Source organism: Sciurus vulgaris (assembly GCF_902686455.1).
Source record: "Sciurus vulgaris genome assembly, chromosome: 9".
NCBI classification, from domain to species: domain Eukaryota; kingdom Metazoa; phylum Chordata; class Mammalia; order Rodentia; family Sciuridae; genus Sciurus; species Sciurus vulgaris.
This window is the reverse complement of record NC_136469.1, coordinates 29,100,431-29,127,365: the sequence shown is the minus strand read 5'-3', so window position 1 is coordinate 29,127,365 and position 26,935 is coordinate 29,100,431. Positions and strand designations below refer to the sequence as shown.

The 26,935-nt window shown below is 40.2% G+C and overlaps 2 protein-coding genes across 2 annotated transcripts in view; one reads left to right on the top strand and one right to left on the bottom strand.

Moving 5' to 3' along the window:
• SH3D19 (SH3 domain containing 19) overlaps window positions 1-25,618 on the top strand; it is a 186,874-nt gene extending 161,256 nt beyond the window's left edge. The window contains 10 exon segments of the mRNA XM_079154185.1: window positions 2,519-2,587; window positions 2,754-2,894; window positions 6,788-6,863; window positions 8,216-8,346; window positions 10,830-10,888; window positions 12,987-13,189; window positions 13,617-13,669; window positions 16,959-17,145; window positions 17,534-17,631; window positions 21,397-25,618. Coding sequence (XP_079010311.1) covers window positions 2,519-2,587; window positions 2,754-2,894; window positions 6,788-6,863; window positions 8,216-8,346; window positions 10,830-10,888; window positions 12,987-13,189; window positions 13,617-13,669; window positions 16,959-17,145; window positions 17,534-17,631; window positions 21,397-21,513 — 1,134 coding nt within the window. The 3' untranslated portion in view covers window positions 21,514-25,618.
• On the bottom strand, window positions 14,782-15,668 carry LOC306669952 (calcyclin-binding protein-like). The gene has a single exon (XM_079154206.1). It carries the CDS (start codon window positions 15,651-15,653, stop codon window positions 14,961-14,963), a length of 693 nt encoding a protein of 230 aa, XP_079010332.1. The 5' UTR covers window positions 15,654-15,668; the 3' UTR covers window positions 14,782-14,960.
• Window positions 25,619-26,935: the final 1,317 nt, after the last annotated feature.

Below are 26,935 nucleotides of genomic sequence, written 5' to 3'. Positions count from 1 at the left end.
AAAGATGGTGAAATAAATAGGGAGTTTGTCCCTTGACCCTAAGATGTGTCAATAAGTTGACCAGAATAACACCTAGGCCTTGAAATCAGGTTGTCATTATTAGGAGAAACACAGGAAAGAGGAAGCAGCCACCCAGATTTGTACGGTGTTGTCGACCACCTGGCCAGGCAGACTCAAAAACCTGAGCCTGTAGGTCATGCTAATAGGAGTGACTTTGACAGATAGTTGTATCTTGATACAGTTTATATCTAAAGCCACTTTACCAACTGAGTAAATTTTAAAATGAATTTAAATTAAGTTTTTATTAAGGTGGATGGATTTCCCACTTTTTTTTTTTTCCATTTTGTAAGCCTAACTATACTGGTCCATTTAATAGCTACTAGTTTAGAAGTTTTTTAACAGTAGTTAAAATACTAATTTTATTTTCTTTGAATGTTTTTCTCATCAAGTGAGTTTTGCTTCCATTTCTCACAGATGAAAAAAGCATTGATGTGGTCTCTACTTGGTCAAGTTAACCTGAGAAAATCTTTAATATATTAAAATGAGGAAGAGAACAGGACTAGCTTTTTTGAACAATTATTTGATAGAGTAGTTCTTAACAAGAGCAGCAATTAATGATTTTGTTTCGTTCTACATTTCCATCATTGAGCCAGGAATTTTTTTTTTTTTTTAACTTTAAGCCTTTCAGGGTTTGGTTCCATTTTGTTTGTTTTTTAATCCTCCCTCAAGAAAGGAATAGACAGATAGGAGGTAGTGTATTCATATATAGTCACACTTATTTAAATCGATGAAACTTTAATTGCCCAAATTCCAGGGTGGGACTGGAGATTTAAGGAACCTGCCTAGCATGTGCAAGACCCTGGTTTCAATCCCCAAGGCCACGGGAAAAAAGAAAAAAAAACAAAGGTATTTTTGAGGGTAGGTTGCTTGATAATAAAAATATCAATAGTGGTGCATGCCTGCAATCCTCATGACTCAGCTTAGGAGGCTGAGGCAGGAGGATCACAAGTTCAAGGCCAGCCTCAGCAACTTAGACTCTGTCTCAAAAAAAAAATTTTTTTTTTTTTTTTTTTAAAAAGGGCTAGGGATGTGGCTCAATGGGTAAAGTGCCCTGGTATTAGATCCCCAGTACCAAAAAACAAAACAAGAGCAACAAAAAATAGTAACTGATGTGTATTGAGTACTAATGAGCCAGGCACTGTTCAGAACACTTTCTATAGTTAAAATACTCATTTATTCTTCACATCAACTTTGTGAGTTGATAATATTATTAGTCCCCATTGTACAAATGAGTATAGTAAGATGAGAGAGAAGCCAGCTAGTGGTGGAACCAAGATTTGAACTTAGAAAACTAGCTCTGACCCCATGTTCCTAACCATTAGGCCATACTATGAATACAGTGTTACTGGTTGCTAAGACTCTACTTGCTTTGGACATTTTGTGTTAGGATTCCTTACTCTGGAGTTTCACTTATGCCTTTGGTATAACTGCTTACCAATGAAGTATTTAAAGAACTCAAAGAAAATTAAAGCATTTAACACAGTGGTACATTGAGAATGGTGTCTCAATATGAAATGATTCCTTAAATTGTCCCTTGTTTTTTCCATCGCTATCCTACCATTAAGTTGCTAGCAGGGAATCTGGTACATTGGGAACCTGAGACACTGAGGAGATGTCTCAAAGCCCTGCCGCTCCACCCAGCTTTACAAGACCATACACTTGTTCTTCCCAGTCTTTGCTCCTGAGTGGTCCAAGGGCCCAGGCAGCCTCCCTTTCCATGTTGGAAGTGAGCTTATGCAATTATATCTCCTGGGTTTGCCTGTGTGCTGTACAGACCTTTTGACTGCACTTACCAGCTAAAATTTACCAAGGCAGGGAACACAGCCTTGGTGAAAACCTCTCTGAAATCACACTGAGCAGAGAGGATTAGGAAGAGGCTGGGGTCAAGCGATGGAATGGGTGTAAATGGTCACTTTACTGCAGGGAGTCCCTGAGGGAAGATGGGATTCAAGGCAAAAAGAAGTGTCAATCCAACCCTCTGTGGTGGGCTCCAGTCACCCATCAGCTGGCAACCATTTTGACAACCCTGAATTAAAAATGGACCTTGGGGCTGGGGATAGCTCAGTCGGTAGAGTGCTTGCCTTGTAAGCACAAGGCCCTGGGTTCGATCCCCAGCACAAAAAAAAAAAAAAAAAAAAGAAATGAACCTTGATAGGCTGCAAGGTCAGGTGCCAAATATTCATCCTTCAGACCCCCAGGGGACTTGGTGGACCTTCCCTGTAGAAAGGAACTTCTTAGTTGTCAGTGATTAAAGGAACTTCAGACAACATTGTGATATTGTGGGTGCCACTTCACCTCCTGAGAACTTGAAAGTCCATGAGAAATGGTAGCCCCACTTCATCTAGGGTGAGGAAGCCTGATCAGGAGAGCTCACACTTCACGCCAAATCCCTCAATGATCGCAGCTTGCAAGGGGGTTACATGATGGTGAATAATTCTTGTATTGGTTTTCATTGAAGCTGTCTGTGCCTCACGGAATTGCCAATGAAGACATTGTCCCGCAAAACCCCGGAGAACTCGCTTGTAAGGTAAAGCAGAGCTCTTTTCTTTACTGATGGGTGTGAAAAATCGCCGGCCTGTGTTACTGCTATTACACATTATTAAATGCTTTAGGCTCCAAAGATTAAAATGTGGAAAAGTAATAATGTTTTATTAAATAATAATTGCTTCAGAGAGTGGTATTGTACCTTACAGCGCGGGGACGTACTTGTGATGCTGAAGCAGGCAGAAAATAATTACTTGGAATGCCAAAAGGGAGACAGGACTGGCAGAGTTCACGTGTCCCAGATGAAGATTATCACTCCTCTTGGTGAACATCTTAGGAGCAGACCCAACGTAAGGAATTAATGTTGTACAGCCTTCATATCATACATGGCAGCACATTTCATAGAACTATTAATTATATCTCAACCCCGAGTTTTCTATTAGCACAGTTATTTTAACCAGAGTGAAATTACAGTATCATTGTGTTCCATTTTTAAACTAAATGACTTCTGAGACTGGCCTCTGCCATCCTGGTCACTCTGCTGCACACAGTGACTGCCTTGTCACCTTCTGTGGTGCAGGCTCACCTATGAACTTACTTGTGAATGCCAGAGCACTCACTTTGAACTCCCAACTGGGAGAACTGTTTATTTATTCATTTTTAGTAATATAAACAGGTTTGCCAAAGTGCAGAGATTTGTTTTCCAGCAGAATGGGTAATTATTTTAAAGGGGGCCCTATAAATGTTAAATCTGACATTTAAAAAAAGAAACAAACTTCCTTTAAGATGTAAGCCTAGTGTAATCCTCATGTCTCTGATTTTGGCTCATAATAGAATGAATATAACCCAATAACTTCGAGTCACATTTTAGGCCTAACAAATCTGTGGAGCCTGGGCTGAGGTTGTAGCTCCCTGGTAGAACACTTGCCTAGCATGTGTGAGGACTGGGTTTGATCCTTAGCACCACCTATAGATAAATAAATTAAGGTCCATCAACAACATATAGATTTATATATAAATTTGTGGGGCCTGGAAAAATACAGTGATGGTTAAAGGTCATTTTTTAACAAGAAACATGCTGGCAAACAATCCTTAGAGAGGTGTTTTTAAAGAGCTCCTTAAATTATCCAGGTAAATTTTCACCGTCTGTTAATGTGAAATATATAAAAAATAATCCCCACCAGTCATTCGACCCAAGTAAAGTATTTTGTTTTTCCTTGTGTTCTCATTTTTATAAGCTAACCCAATTCTTTTGAGAAGGCAGCTTGTCTTTAAAGGTTTGCTTAGGACACTAAGAATGTGTATTTTGGGGAACAGAGAAAATATGAGTTCGGCCAGTGGCAGCTGGCACGTGAAGGCTTTAAGTTCCGTTCACATAAGAAAAGTGCTGTCACTCCTTTTCTGTCTCGGCACAGTGTCGACCAGCCCTCACAGTGCCCTTCCTCTCTCGGAGCACGCTGGCCTCAGAGGTACACCACCCCCAAGCTGTCCTGACAAAGTGAAAGCTAAAAAATGAGGGTTGCTCTTTTATAAGGTCCAAAGTTTTGCCACTTTAAACATCACCTTCTCATCCTGCGCTCCAGGCTAGCAGAGTTGGCCTCGGTGGCCATTTCATCATCACTATGGACAATGGTGTCGGTGGTGAAATCGGTGCTGTTACCAAGAGTGACAATGGAGTGCATCCCCCAGTAGGCTTTGGGTTCACGGTTATCATAACATTTCTTAGGAAAACAAAACTCAGCTGGGGATGTGGCTCTGTGTAGAGGGTCTGCCTGGCATGCAGAAAGCCCTGGGTTTGATCCCTAGCACCGCCAATAAAAAAAGATACACAATAGTGCTTCCTGCTTTGTGTAGGAACCTGTGAGAAAATAAGAAGAAAAAAAAAGCTTATTGTTTGAAAGCCTGGTTTTGAGGTAACTATCTCTAAGACTGTGTTTTACTTTCCTCTAATTAGGTAAAAAGAGAATATTGGACATTATAAGTTTCAGTTGACTCTGATGGATCCTGGGAAATCTGGGAGCTCATTGTCAGGCGCATGGTTGAGCTCATAGGCCCAATTTCAGGAAGCTGGACTTCAGCTCCCCTGCTCTGTACCACACTGGGTGGTCATCTAACTTCTACACTTTGCTTTTTAATGTGTGAAATAAATATGATAACACCTCACAGAGTTGAGTTTAAAACTGACATGATTCTGTTTAAGGTACAAGTGATTCCATTTAAGGTAAAGGTAAATCCGTAGAGATAGGTTAGTGGCTGCCTTGGACTGAGCTGGGGATGTGCAATTCTGTGACTATACTAAAACCACATACACACACTAAACAGGTGAAGTTTATTATATGTGAGTTAGGTCTCAAAGGTGTTTTCAAATTCAGTGAGGTAATGTATAAAGGGGTTGCACACAGTAAGTAGCACACAGTAAATGAACACATTCACTTTCATATTGTTATAATACCTTTTGTATTAGCACTGCTATAGGTCAACCTTTGAAATATATTAGATTCACCTACCTTGTACCCTCCCTGATTGGGTCTGTGTTGTACTGACCTCTGGTGGACAGCCCTCTCCAGCCTGTTCCATTGCCCTTCACCTCTCAGGCCAGGTTGATGGGTGGCATTGCCCAGGATATCCCTGTACTGAAGGCAGAGAAGGGAAACTAATCAGGAGGCACAAAGGACCTTCCCCACCCTCCCAGGCTGGGTTTTGCTTAGACCACTGGTCCATTTGGAGACTTAGGTTGTGTTAGGTGTGAGGTAGATCTCTGACTTTATTTTTCCAAATGGATAGTCATCTTCCTGATATCATTTATCGAATAGCCATTCTTTCTCTATAGATGTAAATCAGTACAAAACAAAAATCACAAATGCACATATAATAAATTTTGTAAAGAATTTTTTGAAGCCACTCCATGCCTTGATGGTCTCAATCCTTTTCCACAGTTCCTGAAAACTAGCAAATGAGATTCAGAAAAGATCCAGACAGAGGTGCTGCAGGGTGAGAAAGGAGAGTGGACCTTTATGCACAGAGGTTGGGAGAAGTGTCCCCTAAGGGGACAAGAGAGATGCAGAGACCAGGAACCCAGCAGTCTGCCTTTACTTATTCACAGGTTTGCCAGAGTTCAAGAGTTCTGAGTTATGGAACTCCAAATAGCATTCTTCAGTCAGGTTTGATGACAAAGGAGATGATGTGAATAAGCCTGTCTCATAAAGAACGTGAGAATAACAAGCGTTTGTCATTAAGAAGGTCCCTCTTCAACCCTACCCTCTCCTCCAGCCAGTCGAGACCATTGGCTAGATGGGTGCAGAATATCACATTCTCTTTGCTAATCTACTTAGAATTACTGTTGAATAAACCATTCAGATTAAATAGAAAATCCAGGCCAGGCATGGGAGGTAGAATTGCTTTCAAATTAGAGAAGACATTCAATTAAGTGGTAATAAATGAAATGGATTTTACCTTTTGTGAATTATACTTCTCTGGGAAGTCATTAGCTGCCTTCATTACAAAAGGCAAGGACATAAATTGCAGAACTTTCTTCTTTTCCCATCCTAATAAAGACACAACTTTTAAAGCTCTGTTCTTAAGGTTAAGTCTTGATCACAGTGGAAGGGGAAAACTACCTAACCTTCAAAGGGAAAGAGGACAGACACAAACTGCTACTTCGGGAAAGAATAAAGACGGTTGCTTTTTTAAATTTTTTTTTATTTAAATTTTTTTTTTTTTTTTTTTTAGTTAAGCAGTTCCTTTTTTGTTTTATTTTCTTGGTTGGAAAAAAAGAAGAAGGAAAAAAAGTGCTGGGGATACTATAATTGAGAGTTATTTTTATCCCCCATTGGCAAGGACACATTCTTTCTCAGCTTGATAATGGTTCCCTCGGTTAACTCACCTGTGGGGTTTGCATCTTGTATTCATAATGTACTTGTGTCGAGAGAACTCTAATGAGAAAAAAAAAAATTTGACCTCAGAGTGAATAATAAATCTAGCATCTAGCCGGGTGCAGTGGTGCACACCTGTAATCCCAGCAACTCGGGAGGCTGAGGCAGGAGGATGGCAAGTTCAAGACCAGCCTCTGCAATTTAGTGAGGCCCTAGGCAACTTAGCAAAACTCTGTCTCAAAATTTTAAAAAGGACTGAAAATGTAGCGTAGTGGTAAAGTGCCCCAGGGATTAGTCCTCAATACTAAAAAGAAAAAGGAAATCAAGCCTCCACCCTGCACTTCATTCACAGTCCTGTTTTTCCCCCTAAGGATCCACCAAGCCTTGCTCAGAGACCTGTGGACAGTGGGGCTCCTCATGCTGTCATTCTTCATGATTTCACAGCAGGTAAGGATGTAAGTAATAAATCAACAGAGCCACAGATCCAAGAGTGCGCCATCATCCCTGGTGAACCAACCTCCCAAGGACATCCTTCTTCATTTTCTGCCTGTAAGAATCCTAGACTAGAGATGTCATCTTACCCATCACCTGAGGAAGGGGCAGCTGTACCAGCCATTCCAGAAAACTTTGTTGCACGGCGGGCAAGGTGACCCACACTTGTGATCCCAGTGGCTCGGGAGGCTGAAGCAGGAGGATCGAGAGTTCAAAGCAGCCTCAGCAACTTAGCGAGGCCCTAAGCAACTCAGTGAGACCCTGTCTCTAAATGAAATATTAAAAAGGGCTGGGGGTGTTGCTCAGTGGTTTAGCACCCCTGGGTTCAATCCCCGGTACCAAAAAAAAAAAACCCTTAGTTGCATACCTTAGCTTCGAAACTTTTTGAGAGGGAGAGTTTTTCACGCAAATGAAGAATGCAAATTGCCTGGCAGTTGCAAACTTACAGTGGGTACTAATTAACAGTTGTAATGTAGTTCACTCTAATTTAATAAATGAAGTTCTTTAGTTCCCTCAGAGTTGTCTCACCTATTACTTACCTGTGAGATCAAAATATTAAATTTTTGGCCAGAGGTAGTTGTCATTCCTGCAACTCAGAAGACTGAGGCAGGAAGATCACAAGTTTGAGGCTAGCCTCAACAACTTACTGAGAACCTATCTCAGAATTTTGGGGAGGGCATGTTTAAAATGTAGTTCAGTGGTAGAGTGCTCCTGGATTCAATCTCTAGTAACACACACACACACACACACACACACACACACACACACACACACAAATTAAATTTTGGAAATTTTTTAAACACCCTTCATATCCAAGGCTGGGGAAAAAAACCAAAAACTCAATTTATTTACAACATCTTTTTAATCCATTTGGTAGACTGATTTTTATTTTAGTGAGGGTAAATTTACCTGCTATAGAGCTATAGGACTCCCTTAGTTAATATTTGAAGCTGAAGTGATTTTTAAGCATGATTGAGAATAATGCTAATATCATACCATGTTTATAAAATCTTTCCATTGTTCAGTGTACATTCAGCAAGAGGTTTTTATTGGCACAGTAAGACTCACCAGCACAATGGTGGTGTGTGTTTTTTATCACTTCCCATCATTCATAGTAGATATATCTAATTTGATATTAGGAGAAGCTTCTATCATCCAAATTTTTTAAAAATTAATAAATTTGGTTAGTATGCTGTATCATCAGGGTCAGCAGAACATAGGACCTCTGTGGGCAGAAGATCTTTGTTCTCTACTTTAATCAAATATGCAGTCAGGATAACTTATACATAACTGATTTGCTATTACAGAGCAAGCTGATGATTTGAATCTCACATCTGGAGAAATTGTTTATCTTCTTGAAAAAATAGACACAGACTGGTACAGAGGGAAATGTAGAAACCAGACTGGCGTATTTCCTGCCAACTACGTCAAAGTAATCGTAAGTGGCTTGTGCTCATTTTAGTCTGTCATATACTCAGTGGGCTCAGTGTGACTTGCAGATTGTTGAAACATAGATTCTTGAGTTCTAGTTCTCCCTTCCATTGATCCATTTGGCATTTGGAAAGTTCAAAATTCAAGTTTTGTTTAAGTAATGATTGATCATCAGTCTTAGATGATGAAGTCTTAGAATGTAATACCTGAATGCCATCTGAATCCAAAAGTGAAAGGCCACCGGGTGAGCCACCTGTTCTGGAGTTGTTAAACACTTAACATTCTTGGGTTGTTAATCCTTTGAGATTAAATAGTAAGAAATTTAATAGATTAAATTGAAAGAAAGGTTTGCAAGGTTATGTTACTACTTCTCATTTTGAGGACATTTTATTTTTGACTTCTTTCTTTTCTATTCCTATTTATCTCCATTAAAAAAAAAAAAAATCAATTGAGGACTACTGATATACTTTTATTGGACCTAGTGGTTCATTAATGGTTTTTCACATAGTAATTTCAGATCTTGATTGGGAAAAATTATATGGTTAAAGCATCAGAACTGCATATCCTGGGCTGGGGTTGTGGCTCAGCCTAGCATGTGTGGGGCATTGGGTTCCATCCTCAGCACCGCATAAAAGTGAATGGATAAGGTGAAGACATTGTGTCCATCTACAACCAAAAATATATATACATATTAAAAAAAAAAAAAAGAAAAGGATTGCGTCTCCCCTCAGAGCTTAACTTGTGAGTGCACACCTGTGTGCTAGAGCTTCACACGCTAAGCCCAGATGGTTGTGCAGCCTGAAGATGAAACAAGATTGCCCACTGAACATTTGTATCCAAAGGAAGACTGTGACTCAGCCCCATATGACTTACTGATAAGTACTATGAAATATTGATCAATAACTCTAGCTTAAATAGTTCAGCCTCCACAGCATATTGGGGGAAGGGAGCAATTTTGTATTACATCGGAAACAAAGGTAACAGAAAATCTGTGTTTTTCAAGTAGAAATGAGCATTTTGTAATCTCTTGGATTACAAAATGCCCTTTTTAAAAATTGTCCAGCGTATACATGGCCTGATTCTTTGGAGAAATTCAAACCACAGTCTCTCAATTAATATTAAGAATAATGTTGGTTTTAGCACTCTTCCTCATTTTTCTTCTGCCCAATGTAGCAGTACTTTCAAAAGCACAATTACCACACTGAAATCAATCACGGCGAGCCTACCACATTATGGGTACAAATGTTATTTCTAAGCCCACAAGTTTAAAAAATTGTTTGAAAACTTCGAACTTGGGAGAATTCATCAAGAAGGGCGCTGATTTATTTAATATAAACCTCACAGCCTTAAGTAGTTTCAGACCACATACATGTGGCCAAGAATCTTATCACAGCCCAGCTCCACTGAGCCTTGTAGATGAGGCGTCATATACAACGTGCCTGCCACTTAGTGCGTGCTCACTTAGAGTGAATGCCTTCTTTCCCTGTTGAAGTCGAAGGGGAAAAGATGTTTCAGAGCTAATGGAGAGGAAGATCCATAAGTTTGGTCTGATTGTTTTCTCTGAGGGTCAGGGGGTGATGCAGAATCCTGCCGTCACTTTGATAGGTGTGGTGGTGCCTGTGTGCGACAGCAGGAATGCCTTAGTGGCCGGTTCCTTTCTTAAATCCTTCTCAGATGAAGTTTTCAACTTGGAGAACAAGGGATAAAGAAAACTCAGTCAGAAGTAGAATGTGAATGTGCTTATTCCAGCAAATAGGAGAAGGATGGATTGCCTGCTCAAGGAGGCCTACTTCACAAGCTGTACATTTTTTTCTAAAATCCACATGCTGGATTTCTTTTGTTTTGTTTTTTTTTTTATTGTAAACAAATGGGATACATCTTGTTTCTGTTTGTACATGAAGTAGAGGCATACCATTTGTGTAATCATACATTTACATAGGGTAATGGTGTTTGATTCATTCTGTTATTTTTCCCTTCCCCCTACCCCTCCCACCCCTCTTTTCCCTCTGTACAGTCCCTCCTTCCTCCATTCTTGCCTCCCTCCCACCCCCTCCCCAGGATTTCTTACTGTTCAGCACCTGGGGTATAACAGGTTTAACACCTAGTTAAACCAGTTGATGTCAATCATGAATTCCCTAACTATGTTGGCCTGAAATTTATCCTACTAAAGTTCAACCTGGTGTGATGTCACATGCCTGTAACCCCAGCCTCTATGGAGGCTGAAGCAGGAGGATGGCAAGTTCAAGGACAGCCTGGGCAACTCTGTGAGACCTGTCTCAAGATTAAAAAAAAAAAAAAAAGAAGAAGAAGAAGAAAGAAAGAAAAGAGACTGGGATATAGCACAGTAGTAGAGTGCCCCTGGATTCAATCCCCAATGTAAATGAAAATAAATAAATAAATATATATTATATATGTATGTGTATATATGTCTATATCTTATTGAAGTCTGAAAAAAAAATAGAATTGTTACCATAATTTTGTCTTTACCAGGTTGATATTCCAGAAGGAGAAAATGGGAAAAGCGAATCGGTTTCATCTCATTGTGTTAAGTAAGTTTTATGTGTGTTTCTTTGCACAAAATATAAAGGAGGTAGTCATTTATATCATGAAGAATTGCCAGGCTTAAACACTTCCAATGTGTAATTATTCAGAATCTTTTTGGGTTTTTTTTTTTTTTAAATTGAGGAAACCTTTGCTTTTTAACAAAGCCATAACGGGTTCCAATTTTGCTGAAAATGCAGCATGCTGGTAGCAACTGTCTGTAGAGTGCTTGCAGAAAGCCCCCCGGGAACCAGGCCTACTGCCTCTATGGTCTGGCCTCGGCCTGGGCAGAGATGGTTTTGTCACCAGTGCATGCTAATTTTGGCCTTCTGGTGTTTATCTACCAACAGATTTTTAGAAGATTGGACTGTTTTGTCAGGGAAAACGTGTGAATCTGACAGAAATGTGAGTCAGACAAGAACCACTCGTCGCCGATGAGGGTGTAGCCTCAGCGGTGGGGCACTTGCCTAGCGTTGGTGAGGCCCTGGGTTCTGTGGCCAGGACCACAAAACAACAGCAGCAGCAACCAATAAACCCTGCTAGACATTTCATATTGTTTTGCTTTTAAAAGGAACTAGAAGAAAGGAAAGGAAGAGTTAAATTGAAGGAATCTTTCTGCATGCCTGAAGACCTTTCCTTGAATTTATAAACCCTTTTATGCATCATTGTAACTCGTTGGTGATTTAAAACCCTGCCACAATGCAACTTTATATTCTAGTAAAATGAGCAAATTAATAGAATTCACTACCTGCAGAAGACGGTAAACCTGTCTGTGAATAGGTCAGACATAAGGAGAAGTTCCCAGGGGACTTGGGAAAATAAATGCAAAGGTTATCGCAAATAAGGAAACTTCCGAGGCCACAGCAGCTGGATTCAGTTTCAGGTCCCATTTTCCTCCTGTTTTGAAGCAGCCTGGACCCTCTCAACAGTTTGAATTTAAAGTGGGCTTCAACAACCCTGGATCCCCTGACCTGACTTAAATCAGAATTTGAGTGGACCTAGGACCAGCCTTTTCTCTTCAGGCAGCTGTTTTCTTCTAAGCACCTTACTATTACAACTTCCTGAAGTTTCAAATCAAAGGTTTGGGATTAAATCAGACCTTCTAGAGACACAAGTTGGCTTCGCTTTTATCTTATTTTTGGTTGAAATTGCAGACCACTTACTGATTGTTCCAAGTTTCATCAACAAAGCCTTTTTTTAAAGGCGATGTAAAAATCATTTTGTAAAGCAGCAGAGAGGGTAGATTACAGGTTTTGAAAGGCCAAATTTCTGTTTTCTTCCAACCTTTCCAATTTGTAAGGCCATTCATCTCTATATTCAACTCATTGGCTGATTGGCCGATCTTGAGCATCTGCCCATCTGAGGCTACTGCATGCTGCCTTGTTTCTTCCTCCTGCAGTTTGGTGTCTTTGCCCTGAGATTCTCAGGGGTAGCACCCCTAAACTCAGTGCGCTTGCAATTGAAAGGCTGCAGATGGGATCATGGATTGCTGTGGCCCACAAACACGTGGTGTCTGGAATGATTCTATAATGAAGTAAAAATGATCAAAAGGCAGACGTGGCAGTGTGAACTAACCACTCGGCCGCTTCTCTGTTACTCTGCATGTACTCTGTGACCTTGAGTTTTCTGAGTGAATCAGCTCAATCCAAAAAAAGCAAGCACTATCCTTTAGATGGGTACGTTACTATTTTTCATGGAAAATGTTAAAATTACCCAAATATACCTTGTTCCATATTAAACACAGAATAAATGTCTATCAAAAGACTGAGTAAAGATTTTAAAGCATTTTAAAAGTTAGTGCTGTTTTATGGAGTGGAGTGTTGCCCCAATTCTAGAACTGAAAATAAACCTAGTTAAAATTTTTCATATGTATATATTAATTGTAATCCAAGGGATTTGGGATGCTGAGGCAGGAGAATTCCAAGTTCCAGTCCAGCCTCAGCAACTAAATGAGGCCCTCAGCAGTTTGGTGAGACTCTGTCTTAAAATATAAAAAGGGCAGGGGATGTAACTCAGTGGAAAAGCACCTCTGGGTTCAATCCCCCGTACCCCTCCTCCAAAAAAAAATCAGTACTCTCTAGTGTAACCCATGTGTTCTTTGTTCAGAGGTACAAGATGTGTTTCTCGGTTTGAATATATTGGAGACCAGAAGGATGAGTTAAGTTTCTCAGAGGGAGAGATAATTATTCTTAAAGAGTACGTGAATGAGGAATGGGCGAGAGGAGAACTTCGAGACAGAACTGGGATCTTCCCCCTTAACTTTGTGGAACTTGTTGAGGATCATTCCACCTCTGGTGCAAATGTTTTAAGTGAGTATAAAAAATATAGGTTTATTTTATGTCATTTTCTAATTTGAATAATTCAATAATATGGTAGTCCTTAAGTTGCATAGTCCATATGGCCATATTTTTAAGGTAGAAGGGGGGAATGTTTTAAGTAATTTACATGGGATAGCCATTACTGTGGTCATCTCTAAACTGATTTTGTTGTTTTAGGTAATTAGCAATAGCTTTGTTTAAGAAGTGACCAAGACTTTTTAATTACATGAGCTATGAGTTTAATTAATGTGTATCCTTCTTCACTATAGAGTAATAAAGCAATCCCAGAGAGGGAATTACAGATCAAGAGACACGATCTGGAATTCCAGACTTTCCCCTCCCACCCCCACCTAACCGTTTATCTCTAATACCAAGTGGTCTATTCAGCTGACATTTTGACCTTGCCTTTTTAATGTAGGCACAAAGGTACCACCAAAGACCAAAAAAGAAGATTCTGGCTCACGTTCTCAGGTAGGCTTTTGGAGTAAGTGGTTGTTGGAACGGCCAGGTTTAAACCCTGGAAGGAATATTAAAATTACAATTACCAAGAGAAGATACTATGAAATCATTTATCAATTCATATGGCAAATGTTTGTAATAAATTAAATAGTAAAATGATTAATTCTATGTACTATTATACATAGAGCTTATTCAAAGGCATACAGATCCTGACAGAACATGAGGAAAGAAGCCATGCGCTGGTGGTATTCCCATTGTCCCAGGAACTCAATGGTTGAGGCAGGAAGATTGCTTGAGGTCTGAGATGAAGGCTAAGCTGAACATCAGTACCGTGGCCTCCCAGGACGTGCAGTCAGCAATGGAGTTACACTGTGCATAGCCAATAGTCCAGCCTGGGCAATGTAGCACAACATTGTCTCTTAAAGAAAACAAAAATGGCAGACACACCTGTAATTCCAGTACCTCAGGAGGCTGAGGCAGGAGGATCCCAGATTCTAAGCCAGCCTCAGCAATTTAGTAAGGCCCTGTCTCAAAATAAAAACAGGGCTAGGGATGTGGCTCTGTGGTTAAGTGCTCCTGGATTCCATCCCTCGTACCTAAAAAACAAAAAGGGAAGAAGAAGAAAAAGACAGAATTGGAGAATGCGTAAAAAAGATACAAGTGGCTAATACCTTACTAGTAATCAAGGAAATATAATAAAGTAGCAATTAAATAGTATTTTTTTTTTGCAATTAAATAGTATTTAACCTACCAAAACAATAAAGATTCAGTGCAACAACACTAAACAAGTAATTATAAGAGTGTACACGATGAAGTACAGATTGTTATTATCTATCACCCTAAGAAAAAGATTTTTAAAAAATTTTAGTCACAAAGATGGCAAAAAAAAAAAAAAAAAAAAAAAAAGATGGCCAGAGTGGTATTAGCATAATTGGAAAAAAATTGGAAACAACCTAAATATGACCATTTATTGGAAGAATGTTCTGAAGTTGTAAAAAAAAATAGATTTATAATAAACCTCATGGGAAGAAAACAACTTAGAAAGGATATGAAATTGAATATGTAGCATTTAAAGCTAGAAGGAATGTACTTAAATTGTTTTTTTTTTTTTTTTTTTTTGGAGTAAGTATTTAATAAGCACATTTTATTTAAATAAATCCTCCAGTAAAGAAATGGAGAATTTACTGCCTTTACTGTGTAAATAGTTACGTCAAATTTATATGTGCAGCTCTCCAACATTCCCTTCTTGGAAACATCCATATTTCCACATCACAGTTCCCAGAAAAGCTTTTTTTAAAAAGTCTCAAAATTCTGTATCCCCTTTGGCTTGCTTCTCTCTTGATTCCACCCAGGCTTTATTAATGGTTCGCTTCATATCATCATCTCCATCTTCATAAATTTTCTTTAGAACATTCATTAATCCCTCACTAGGATCTGTTTCAGTGTCGTACGAAGGTTTTTCTTTCTCTTTACATTCCTTTTCAACCTGAGTCAAGTATTCCCACCGCATGTTTTCTGTTTTCTTTCTACATAAAATAAGAACTGTATCAGTCTTGACTTTTTTTGAACTGCCTTCCACAGAGATTGGTTTCAAGAGATTGTTCACAATCATGGAGTAACTCTTCCCATTTAGATTCTTTACCAAAAGATCAAATGACCTCTCTGTGAAATGCACCTGCACATTCTCAGTGGGAACCTGATGAACTCCCGTTAGAGTAATGTAGATTTTCACAAACTTATCTGACTGATCCCATCCATAATTACTGATTTTCACGGTATATCCTGTTGTAATGGGAGCAACCACAGCAGCTGGCTTTTCATTGTCAAGAAGTTCTGGTTTCTTCTGTGATTTCTGTTGCATCTTGTTCTTTATTTCTGTCTCAATCTTGTTTTTTTCTGCTGTGAGGGCATCACGTACTCTTTTCCTAGTGGTCTTTTCCAGCAATACCTTTACCTCTTCTAGATCTTTCTGCAGCTCGTCCAGAGCTGAAGCCATGGTGGGGCTGGGTCCGGCCGCCAATGTACTTAAATTGTTAACATTTAATTGCCTATCAGTTTAAGATTTTCTTAATTTTTATTATTTAAAAAAAATTTTTTTTGATGCCACAGATTGAAGCCAGAGGTGCTTAACCACAGGCTACATCCCAGCACTTGTTATTTTCTATTTTGAGACGGGGTCTTACTAAGTTTCTTGAGTCCTTGCTGGGTTGCTGAGGCTAGCCTTAGACTTTCATTCCTCCTACCTCAGCCTCCCAAGTGGTTGGGATCACAGTTGTGCACCGCCACACCTGTCTTGGGGTAAAAGCATTCCTGTTGAAGCACTCCATCTTAGTAGCCCACCATATATGGGTAGTTACCCTCACAAGCTTAGCATTAACTACCCCCCATAAAATTACAAGTGTGGATTTTTTTTTTTTTAAGTATGAATTAGTGAAGTCTCTGCTATGGAATGTGATACTGAGTCCAGTAATGTCCTGGGAATTAACAGACTGTCTGTTCTGATCCGTCCTAATTTAGATAAAGAAGCACTTCTCTAAAAATTACATATTTCATCAGAATTTTTTCAAAGTGTCATAAATACTTTGAATAAATATTTTATGCTTTCACCTAATTTTTAATGTAGTTAATATCATACATCATAATAAGAAAAATGTGCTTCTTCTATATCCTTTGAAGGAGACAAAGTCACAAAATCTATCCTATTTGTCATTTTAAATCATATTTTTTTTAATGATTACTTGTATCATGTGAATGTCATGCTGGTGTTTTGTTGTTTTTGTTTTTGTTTTTAGTTGTAGATGGACACAATACCTTTATATTATTGATCTGTATGTGGTGCTGCGGATCCAACCCAGTGCCTCATACATGGGAGGCAGGCGCTGTACCACTGAGCCGCAGCCCCCGCCCTTAAAATTATATTTCAAGATAAGTTATCAGAAACATTTATTTCTGAAACTTAATAGCAACACAAAGTATTGTGGAATTTAATAAGACTTCAGACTTTGAGATCTTAAAGACACTTTGCTTTTATTATTCCTCCCCTTTCTTCATTTTTTTCCCTTTTTCTTTTCTTGTACCAAGGATTGAACTGAAGGGTGCTTCACCACTGAGCTACATCCCCAGCCCTTTTTCATTTTGAGATAGGGTCTTGCTTGAACTAGCCTTGAACTTGAACTCCTCCAGCCTCAACCTCCAGAGTAGCTGGGATGCCAGGCGCCCAGCCTGGCCATTTTTTACACTTTGCGGAACTCGGTTCGAGGTAGAAACGCCCGTCTCTTACCAGCCCTCGGCTTCCTAACAGGGTGACCGCCTTTCTGGAGAGTGGTGCAGAGCCCTCCACAGTTTCACAGCGGAAACCGGCGAGGACTTGTCCTTCACCCGGGGGGACCGTATCCTGATCCTTGAGCGTCTGGACTCCGACTGGTGCCGGGGCAGACTGCGTGACAGGGAGGGGATCTTCCCGGCAGCTTTCGTGCAGCCCTGTCCAGGTATGACAGCTACAGGACATGGTGCTTGCTCTTCCAGGGGAACCAGAGGCCTGTATATTCCTTTTCCCCAGCCATGCTCAGTTTAAGTTGTTTGCGTTTAAAGTTGATCCATAAAGTTTTATGCAAACTTCATTCGTATTCTACTTTGTTAGAGTTACCAAAAAAATTAAACTGCCTTCACTAAATGATGGCTATTTATGTCTATTAACTATGTTCTGTTCTACCTAGTTATTTTCTGCTAAGAGAACATCCTTCATCTTTTCGCAAGTTAATTCAAAATAAATTGAAGATGTTCTATTCCAAGAGTGACGAGGGGGGTCTTGAAATGCTTGGTTAGTGTTTTAGTCCACCCTGTTTCCATACATTGGAATTATTGATGTCTTTACAGCTGAGGCAAAAAGTACGTCCACCATGTCACTGAAAGGAAGAAAGGCCAAAGCCTTGTATGATTTCCAGGGGGAGAATGAAGATGAGCTCTCCTTCAAGGTCAGAATGCGTATCTTTGTCTACCTGAGTAAGCACTGTACCTTTCGAAGTGTCTTCCATTGAAGAGTAGAACATTTGGCTGGAATAGTAATTGTTACCTAAGACTGAAGGACTCTCAGACCCTAATTCTAAGAGAAGAGAGTAGAGAAAGTGAATTAGGCTAATAGAACTAATCATTTACATCATCAACCAGGCATGTAGATTCTTAGAGAAAACTTTGACTTAATAATCTCACAGTCTCCGAGTAATTCCTTGTTCTTATTCTTATAACCTCATGTCTTAGTAATCTGGGATGATTCCCTGCATGGCCCTCAGCCTGCTCCCAACACGCCTTTGCAATCAGTGGAGAAACAGGTGGCAGCTGCTACAGGTCTCCATGGTAGCACGGTAGCCTCAGAAGACACTGTGGCTAGGTGTGGTGGTGCACGCCTATAATCCCGGTGGCTCCGGAGGCTGAGGCAGGAGGATTGCAAGTTCAAAGCCAGCCTCAGCAAAAGTGAAGCGCAAAGCAACTTGGGGAGACCCTGTCTCTAAATAAAATATAAAATAGGGCTGGGGATATGTCTGTGAGTTCAATCCCTTGTACCAAAAAAAAAAAAGAAGAAGAAGAAGACACTGTGTCTTGTACACAGAGACACTCACCAGAGCTTTGGGGTTTTTAGTTCCAAAATACTGAGCTACTTTACAGAGGGCTTTTTTAAAAAGCCTAAAATATAATCCTCGTCTTACTTCACCAAAGAAGTACCTCTTAGTTTTTCCTAAAGTGAAAATGGATTATTTCCCTGATTCTGTTTCCCAAGTCCACAATTGGGCGTGGTCAGAGAAGAGCACTCAGGACAGTGCCTGGGAACTCTGCTGGAGGACTGTGCCGAGTTCAGCAGTCCTTGCTGACAGCAGAGGCCGTGGTGAACAGTGGGAAAGCCTCCATCGAGGAGGGTCTTCCCTCACAGGGAGGCTTTAAAGCCTGAAGGACTGATTAGATGAGATGAGCCTTGAGACCTCGGGCACCCAAATGAGATTTTTACTTGTCTATAACAGAATGAGGAAATAAGGCGCTATTAGGCATGCGCAGACGTTGGGGTTAAGGGAGGCCGGTGGCATGTCAGAATAAGGTGGCTACCTTTCCTGCTTCGTGATAGACTCTTCCTTTGAGAACGCTCTTTCTGCCATTTTCATATTGAAAGACCATTTCTATTACAAAATGTTTTAGGAAGTGATAATTACCAATATCCTAACTATGCAAAACTCAGTTGGTAACCCTATATTCACTATTTTTTTTTCTTTTTTTTTTTAATGTTTCCAAGAATTTGGAAACATTGCCCAAGTCCTTTTCAGTTTTGTGACTCAGTGTCTCATAATGTATTCTTTATTTTTAAATAAAATATTAGTGCAAGTGAGGAATCTGAATTCAAACTTTGAGTATTACTTTGAGAATTACTTCCTTTAAGTTATGTCAATTTAAATAACAGAATTTATAATGCCTTCAGAGAACGGGTTGTCTTCATTTCACAAATGAATGACTCTGAGTCAGGATAATGCTAGTTTTTTTAAGGGGATTCTTCACTGCTTTCAGTGGTGTTGGTCATTAATATTTTATTAAATATCCAGAGAATGTTAGTAGATAGAACTTCTTTTAAAAAATAGTCCTCCCCTCAGTAAATGTAGGTATGAACTGGAGCTAAGAAAAATAGCTTCAGTCAACCATTATATTGTAATTTAGGAACCAAAAGAACTTACTTGCAACAGAAATTTTGAACAGCCAGAATTTTTTTTTTTTTTTTGGGGGGGGGCAGGTACCAGGGATTGAACCAGGGCACTTAACTAACACTGAGCTACATCCCCAGCCCTTTTTTGTACTTTACTTAGAGACAGGGTCTCACTAAGTTGCTGAAGCTGGCTTTGAGCTCAGGGTCTTCCTGCCTCAGCCTCCCAAGCCAATGGGATTTCAGGTGTGCACCACTGTGCCTGGTAAATAGCCAGAATTTTACAGATTTTGGCAGAATAGATTAATGACAGCCGACAATCAAAATGTTTCCTTTCCATTTTCCATAATTAAAAGCTTTAAATTGGCTGGGCATGGTGGCACATGTGTATAATTCTTGGGACTCAGGAGGCCGAGACAGGAGGATCACAAGTTCAAGACCAGCCTCAGCAATTTGGCAAGGCCCTCAGCAACTTAGTGGGATCTTATCTTAAAATAAAAAATGAAAAGGACTGGGGACTTAGCTCCATGGTAAAGAGCCCCTGGGTTAAATTCCCAGTACCAGGGGAGATAAAAAAGCTTTAAAACGAACCATCCCCCCGACCATGAGGGCAATGAACTAGGGCTACAAATAAATCAGGTAACTTGATAAAGTTATTTTAAAGAGCAGTCAGGGGCACCTTGGACCATTATGGAATCTTAAACCCAGATTCTCCCAAAATGATTAGTAACCATGAAGAACAAAATAGTTAATGTTCATCTACTAGAACAATTCTGTTTTGCACATGAATAAGACGCTCTGCCCTTTGACTAACTGATGAAGATCAGTTAGTGTTCTGAATCAGGGTGAAGCTCTTAAGATGAGGGAAAAATGTGAATTCAATATTGAAGCCATGAAGAAATGGAATAAGCCAAATGGGAGAGGACAAATACCAGTATGTATAAGAACAAATGCTTATGTTAATAAACAGCAATGACAGTAAGAAACTAAGTGAAAAGGTCCAATGTAAAATGTGGTTACCACATAGAATCTCAGCCCTAGAATCAGGCTAGGAGTGAATCCTGGTTCTGCCACTACTTACACCTGTGATAGTAGCAAGTTAAATAATCTGTCTGAGCACTAGTAGGTTATGTTGTTGTTTTTGTTGTTGTTGTTGTTGTTGTTTTGGTTCCAGGGATTGAACCCGGGGTGCTTAACTAATGAGCCACATTCTCCGCCCTTTTTTTAATCCCTTTTTATATTTCATTTATAGACAGGGTCTTGCTGAGTTGTTTTAGGACCTCACTAAGTTGCTGAGGCTGACTTTGAACTTGTGATCCTCCTGCCTCAACCTCCTGAGCAACTGGGATTTCAGGCATGCACCACTGTGCCCGGCAACTAGTTTTCTTTTCTTTAAAATAAAGAAATGTATAAAAATATAGCTCTAAAATCAGGATAATAGTGACCATCTCTGGGTCTGTGGTATTGTTTAAATGAGTTAATTCCTGCCAAGTGCCTAGAATAGGACCAGGCAGCTGGTAAGCACATGGCTCACTCTCATCTCCAAGGCTTTGCATGGTGTCCTCTTCCACAGGCCCTTTCCAATTACCCTAATGAGGCAGAAACTCTGTGTTGTCTGCCCTGCTCTGCTTATGTCTTCCCACTTGAAAATGAAGTCTATATCTACTATTTCCATAGTGCTCAGAACAATGGGTGGTACATAGTAGGTGCTCAGTAAATAATGTTAGATGAAAATATATGTGTGTGTGGCTGATATTGTTATTTATTCAAGAAGGATTGTTGATTAGTAGTGGTAACCTTAGGAGTCATAAAATTATAAGCAAGAAAATCAGTGCAGCAAAGTTGCATGGAGAGGGAGAAGGGATTAAGGAAGACAAATATGGAAACAGATGACGTCACTGGGTGCAGATCCGCTCTGTGGCATATCATTGAATTCTCCCTGAAAGACAACATATTTGAGTTACATAAAGAGAAGATTATTCATGCCATTCCAGGTAGGCTACTCACTCTGCTTAGGTTCAATAGGAACCAATTCTTACTTCCGATTCCCGACTTATTACAGGCTGGAGATGTAATAACAGAGCTGGAATCTGTGGATGACGACTGGATGAGTGGAGAACTAATGGGGAAATCTGGAATATTCCCCAAAAACTACGTTCAGATCCTACAAGCCAGCTGAAGGTGACGCTCTGCTGTCCCCTGGCACGAAAACTCACTTGAAGCATCACTTTGACTATCAGATGTTTTTGCACTATTTTTTAAAACAGAAAGAGAAATACCTAAGGTGTACATGACACACTAGAATTTTCTGGAAGCAGAAAACTTCTAGATTTTGTAGTTAGCTCTCCTCCACGGCAGGAGCGTGCACATGGAAACCCAGCAAGCTAGGAATCCACCCAGGAAGACACCTGGGGGGGTTAGCAAGGCAGATGTACGTGTCCCAGGGGAGAGTGTCTGGGGATGCAGCCGCATAGGGAGGCTGCAAACCCCAGCTGCACTTAGACGTGTGTTTTAATCAGCACAAACGCATTAACCATGCTTCTTCGTTTTTCACTTTAGTTTAAAAAGAGGATGTTTGACATTCTACATGCTGTAACTATCAGGACATGGTTGGTAATCTCAATTTCATTTTTGATATTCAAATTAATTCTAACAGCTTGAGCACATTAGCCTTAGTACCAGGGCAGAGAGAGAGTTTATTAACTGGTTGGAGCATTTCTGAGCACATGGCGAAATCAGCTCACACTCACCAAGTGCTCCTGTGTACCTGTTTCCTGTTTGTCCAGGGAGTTGAAGGGGGTCGAAAGTGGGTGTGTCATAGTCTAAAAGCCCAAACCATCCCGAGATGCCTTGCTAACGCAGCTAACTCTTCCGCGGATGTGCCGGGCCTTTCCTCTCAGTGTATACTTCATGTTAACAGGGTTATTAGAAAGCACATTTCTGAATCTGCAATCATTCCTTTGACGATTACTGGTACCCAAAGGGAAATCCATTTTCTTTGCATTACCCCAGTCATATATAAAAGCTGCGTCTTGTTCTAGTAGGACATTGGGAATCACATCGAGCATCTCAGAATACAGAACAACTGTTAAGATGAAAAACAGTGCCGAGCCCCCCCCTCCGCAATATAATCAAAATGAAAAATAATTTAAGAGGACTGAAGGCTTGGTACTTTGTTTTCCCCCTCAGCTCATCTCTGCACAATTATTAAAGTAAATAAAAAACCACTTTCCTGCCATCCATGGTTACACATTCCAAGCTTAAGATAAAAGTGGTTCTTCGCATGACTGAATCAGTTACGACTTATGGGCTAAAGCCAAATAGGTTGAAGACAATCTTCCAAACACATCAGTGGAATCGAATTTCTTGGAAATGTAAAACACTTTCCCAACAACGCTCATAACTTTCTTCTGTTTTTGAGAAGAATTTTGTATGCTGGACCACTTTTTAGCCTTTGCCGTTCTCCCCTGTTGCCCAAAAGCTAGGCAGCCAGTGATTGCCCTGTGACCTGAATACCATGTGGCGTCTGTAATGAAGTAATATTTACTTTGTCATTGAATGAAGTTCACCTCCAAGGTGTATGGGCACATTTGACTTTGGAGTCTGGGAGCCGTGTTTTCTAAGTGTTTGGGGTAAGGAAGAGAGTATAAAGAGAGTTCTTGTCCAGTTTCACTCAAAAGTAATTTAATGAGAAAGGGGTGACTTTTAAACCATTATCCAAACTAAAACTCCCATTTGCAGCAAACTGTACCACCGCAGGAAGTGGGCGAGGTACGGAATGGGACATGAGGTTTATATCTTTGCCTGTATAATTTTAACATATTGAAGATTCTGAAAACTTATCTCCTTTGGAGAAAAATATCTCCCTTAATGTTGGCCTTCTGTAAGCAGAATGATAAGTGCAATAGTTGTAAATCTACTTGACACTATAATAAACCAAACTGAACTTTTCCAAGTCCCTTTCTTAGACTAGACTGAATTTTTGAGATTGAAAATGCATCTTCCTTATCTTCCTATCTCAAATCCCTTGTACCATATAGGTTGGTTGCTTGGTTGGATAGATGGATGGGTGGGTGGGTGAATTTCACATTTAGCAATACTATCTTAGATCTACACACTATTTTTCCTCTTTAATTCATTGGCAAAAATAGATATTGAAACAAAATCCACAGTTCTATATGATTCCCTCTATTATGCTCTGGTTCTTACTTGCCATTTATTTCCCACTCAGCTGATAGAAAGCAAACCAGTGAGTTCTCATAGGTAATTTCTTTATTCTGAATATTGATTGAATTCAAGGTGAGACTCAGCCACATTTAAATAGACACATATTTATGCCCAGTTAGATTTATAGGGGAGAAGTAGGAATACATTCTCTTTCTTTCCAAGAATTTTAGGTGGAAACTTGATATTGTTTATCTAAGCCTCCTCAAATCTTGAATCTCTGAATCCTTTTTCATTGTCAGGTTAAAACGGGAGAAGCCATGTTATGTATTAGCCTTTAAACACTAAAAGACAGCATATTTCTTTAAAGGTGCCCTTGTTTTCATGGCCTGGAAATCAATCTGTAACATTCAGAATGAAAGAAGTCAGAGTATTTATAAAAATCGATTATTACAACTGGCATTCGAAAAAGATATTTTTTTCTATAGGGTTATAAATCGATATTCTTAACATTGTTTAGTTTTTATTCAGTTTCTTAAGCTTAGATGAATACACACCTGGAGAAAATAGTGACGGATATATGGGCTAATTATAAGGGGCTATGTTCACTTTGGTATGATCATTAATAGGTTTATATCTTTTAATTAATGTCAAATGCACACAGGCCATATGATTCATGATACAATGCCATTTTGAATGTCACTGAGTGAATTCTTAAGCAGTGAGTTTTTACAGAACTAATGTGAAATCATTTTCTAACCTTTTTACTTCACTGTAATTATGGAAGGAAAAAAAATCCAGAGCCTCACTCAGAACACCACCACCATCTAGGGGCCTGTCCCTTAATTGCAAGCTCTTCTTAACCTACCGAGGGTCCTCCGGCAGAGGCCGAGTGATTTGCCTAAGGTTCCTATTGTAAGTGCTTCAAAGAAATGCTTTGCATCTCATAGATATGTAGTAAATGTTGCCTCGATAAATGAATGAATGACAGGATGGAAAATTGAGAAAGGCTTAAAGAAAAGACAAGAGGCGCATCGAGTGGCCCACACCTGTAATCCAAGTGACTCAGGAGGCTGAGGCAGGAGGATCACAAGTTTGAAGTCAGCCTCAGCAACTTAGCAAGTCCTAAGCAACTCTGCGAGACCCTGTCTCAAAACTAAAAAGGGCTGGAAATGTGGCTCAGAGGTGAAGCACCCCTGGATTCAATCTCTGGTACCAAAATAAAATATGTAATAGTGACAAAAATATTACCTAGTTGATCTGTATACATCGGGCACTCTAAGGGCAGCTGAACGTGAGAGAGCAAACCCACCTGCATCTGCGCTAGTCCCAAGGGCTTTGCTGGGCTAGGAGAGAACCCAGCCTGCAGTGACGGGGTCAGGGGTGGGTTGGAAATCAGCAGACAAGGAGGACACTAAAACCCATGTGAAGTGGGACAAGTGGGACAATTGGCCCTATACAGGCTCCTGCTGGACGGCGATGGATGGCCTCTGTATCATATTCCAGCTGGTAAACAGAAAAAGACTAGTTTTTGAGAAAAATTGAAACCAGATGGGAGCTGAGGGCCACAGGGAGGATGGAAGTCAGAATCACCTTCTCCAAAATGGCTGCGAAGCAGAACAGCACACGAGGATCCCCACGGAGCCAGCCAGCAGCCAGGTGGCTCGAGCTGCTGTCCTGCTGAAGAGGTGAAACGTTTCCTCTTTAGGATGTGACAGTGAAGATCACTACCATCAGGCCATCGACATGATGAGACTGTGACCTCTGGAAGGCTGGACATCGGGATCAGAACTGGTAATCCTGGAGTGACGCCCTGGCCACTGTGCTGAGTCACACATGCCCCCCAATTCTGAATTCCACAGAGCCAAGAAGCCCATGACACGGGGGATAAAGTAGGTGTAGGTTTGGTTACAGTCCTGAGTACGTGTGAAAGGACTAGTTCAGTGTGTGGACGGCAAACCCCACAGTGGGACAGACAGACACCAAAATGCAGCAGGTTCACAACCTACCTAGCTAGACAACCCCCCCCTTTTTTTTTACATAAAATGCATAGATAATATATAATTCTGTAAGTTTTGAGAATTATATACAGATATATAACCACCAATCAATACACAGAACTTTTCCGTTACCCTAGAAAGTTCTTTTGTACCCTCTTCCAGTCAATCCCCATATCCTTCCCTGTCCCCTGTAGAGGCAATCACTGATCTGATTAATATCACCATAGATTAGTTTTACCTGTTCTTCAGTTTCATAAAAATGTAATGTTACAGCATCTATTCTTCTGGCTTCTTTTGCTCAGCATAATACTTTTGAAATTTATCAATGTTGTATCAGTTCATTCACTTCAATGTACGAATACCACATTTTGTTTATCAATTTTCCTATTGTTTTTTTCCAGTTTTTAGCTGTTATGAATAAAGTTGATTAAACTGTGTGTGTGTGTGTGTGTGTGCGCGCGCGCGCGCGCGCGTGCGCAGGCGCACGCACCAGGAATTGAACCCAGAGGCACTTTACCACTGAGCCATGTCCCCGGCCCTTTTTTGTGTTTTACTTAGAGACAGGGTCTCACTGAGTTGTTTAGGACCTTGCTAAGTTGTTGAGGCTGGCTTTGAACTTGTGCACTTCATGCCTCAGCCTCCCGAGCTGCTGAGATTATAGGTGTATGCCATACACGCAGCTGATATAAACATTCTTGAAAAGTTTTTTGTGGGCACAGCTTTTCATTTCTATTGAATAAATATCTAGGAAAAATATTAGGTCATGACCAGGCATGGGGGCAACTGTTGTCCCAGGTGCTCTGGAAACTGAAGAAGGGGATCACTTGAGCTTATAGTTTGGGGCCACCATGGGCAATATAGTGAAATCCCATCTTTTTTTTACCCCTCAGCACTGGAGATTGAAGTCACGATGTCTCATGTGCCTGCCAGGCAAGCCCTCTACCACTGAGCCACATCCCCAGCCTGTGAAACTCCCATCTTTTAAGAATAATGATAATGGGGCAGGGATGGAGCTCTGGAAGAATACTTGCCTGGCATGTACAAGGCCCTGAGTTCCATCCCTAGAACTGCAAAATACAATAACAACAATAATGATAATAATTAGGTGACAGAACAGATGTGTTTTAATTTTATAAGAAACTGCCTGTTTTGCAAAGTGGTTGCATCATCTTACACTCCACTAGCAATGTTCTGAGGGTTGTAGTTGCTCCAAATCCTTAACAGTTGGGGTTTTGTTTTGATTTTTTATTGTTGTTTTTGGTACCGGGGATTGAACCCAGGTTCACTCTACCACTGAACTATATATCCCTAGACCTTTTTTAAATTTTTTATTATTTTTTAGTTGTAGATGGACACAATACTATTTTATTATTCATTTACTTTTATGTGGTTCTGAGGATCGAACCTAGTGCCTCACGTGTGCGAGACAAGCGCTCT

Bases quoted from the DNA above. Each gene is read 5' to 3' on its own strand.
- LOC306669952 (XM_079154206.1), bottom strand. From the start codon at position 15,653: ATGGCTTCAGCTCTGGACGAGCTGCAGAAAGATCTAGAAGAGGTAAAG.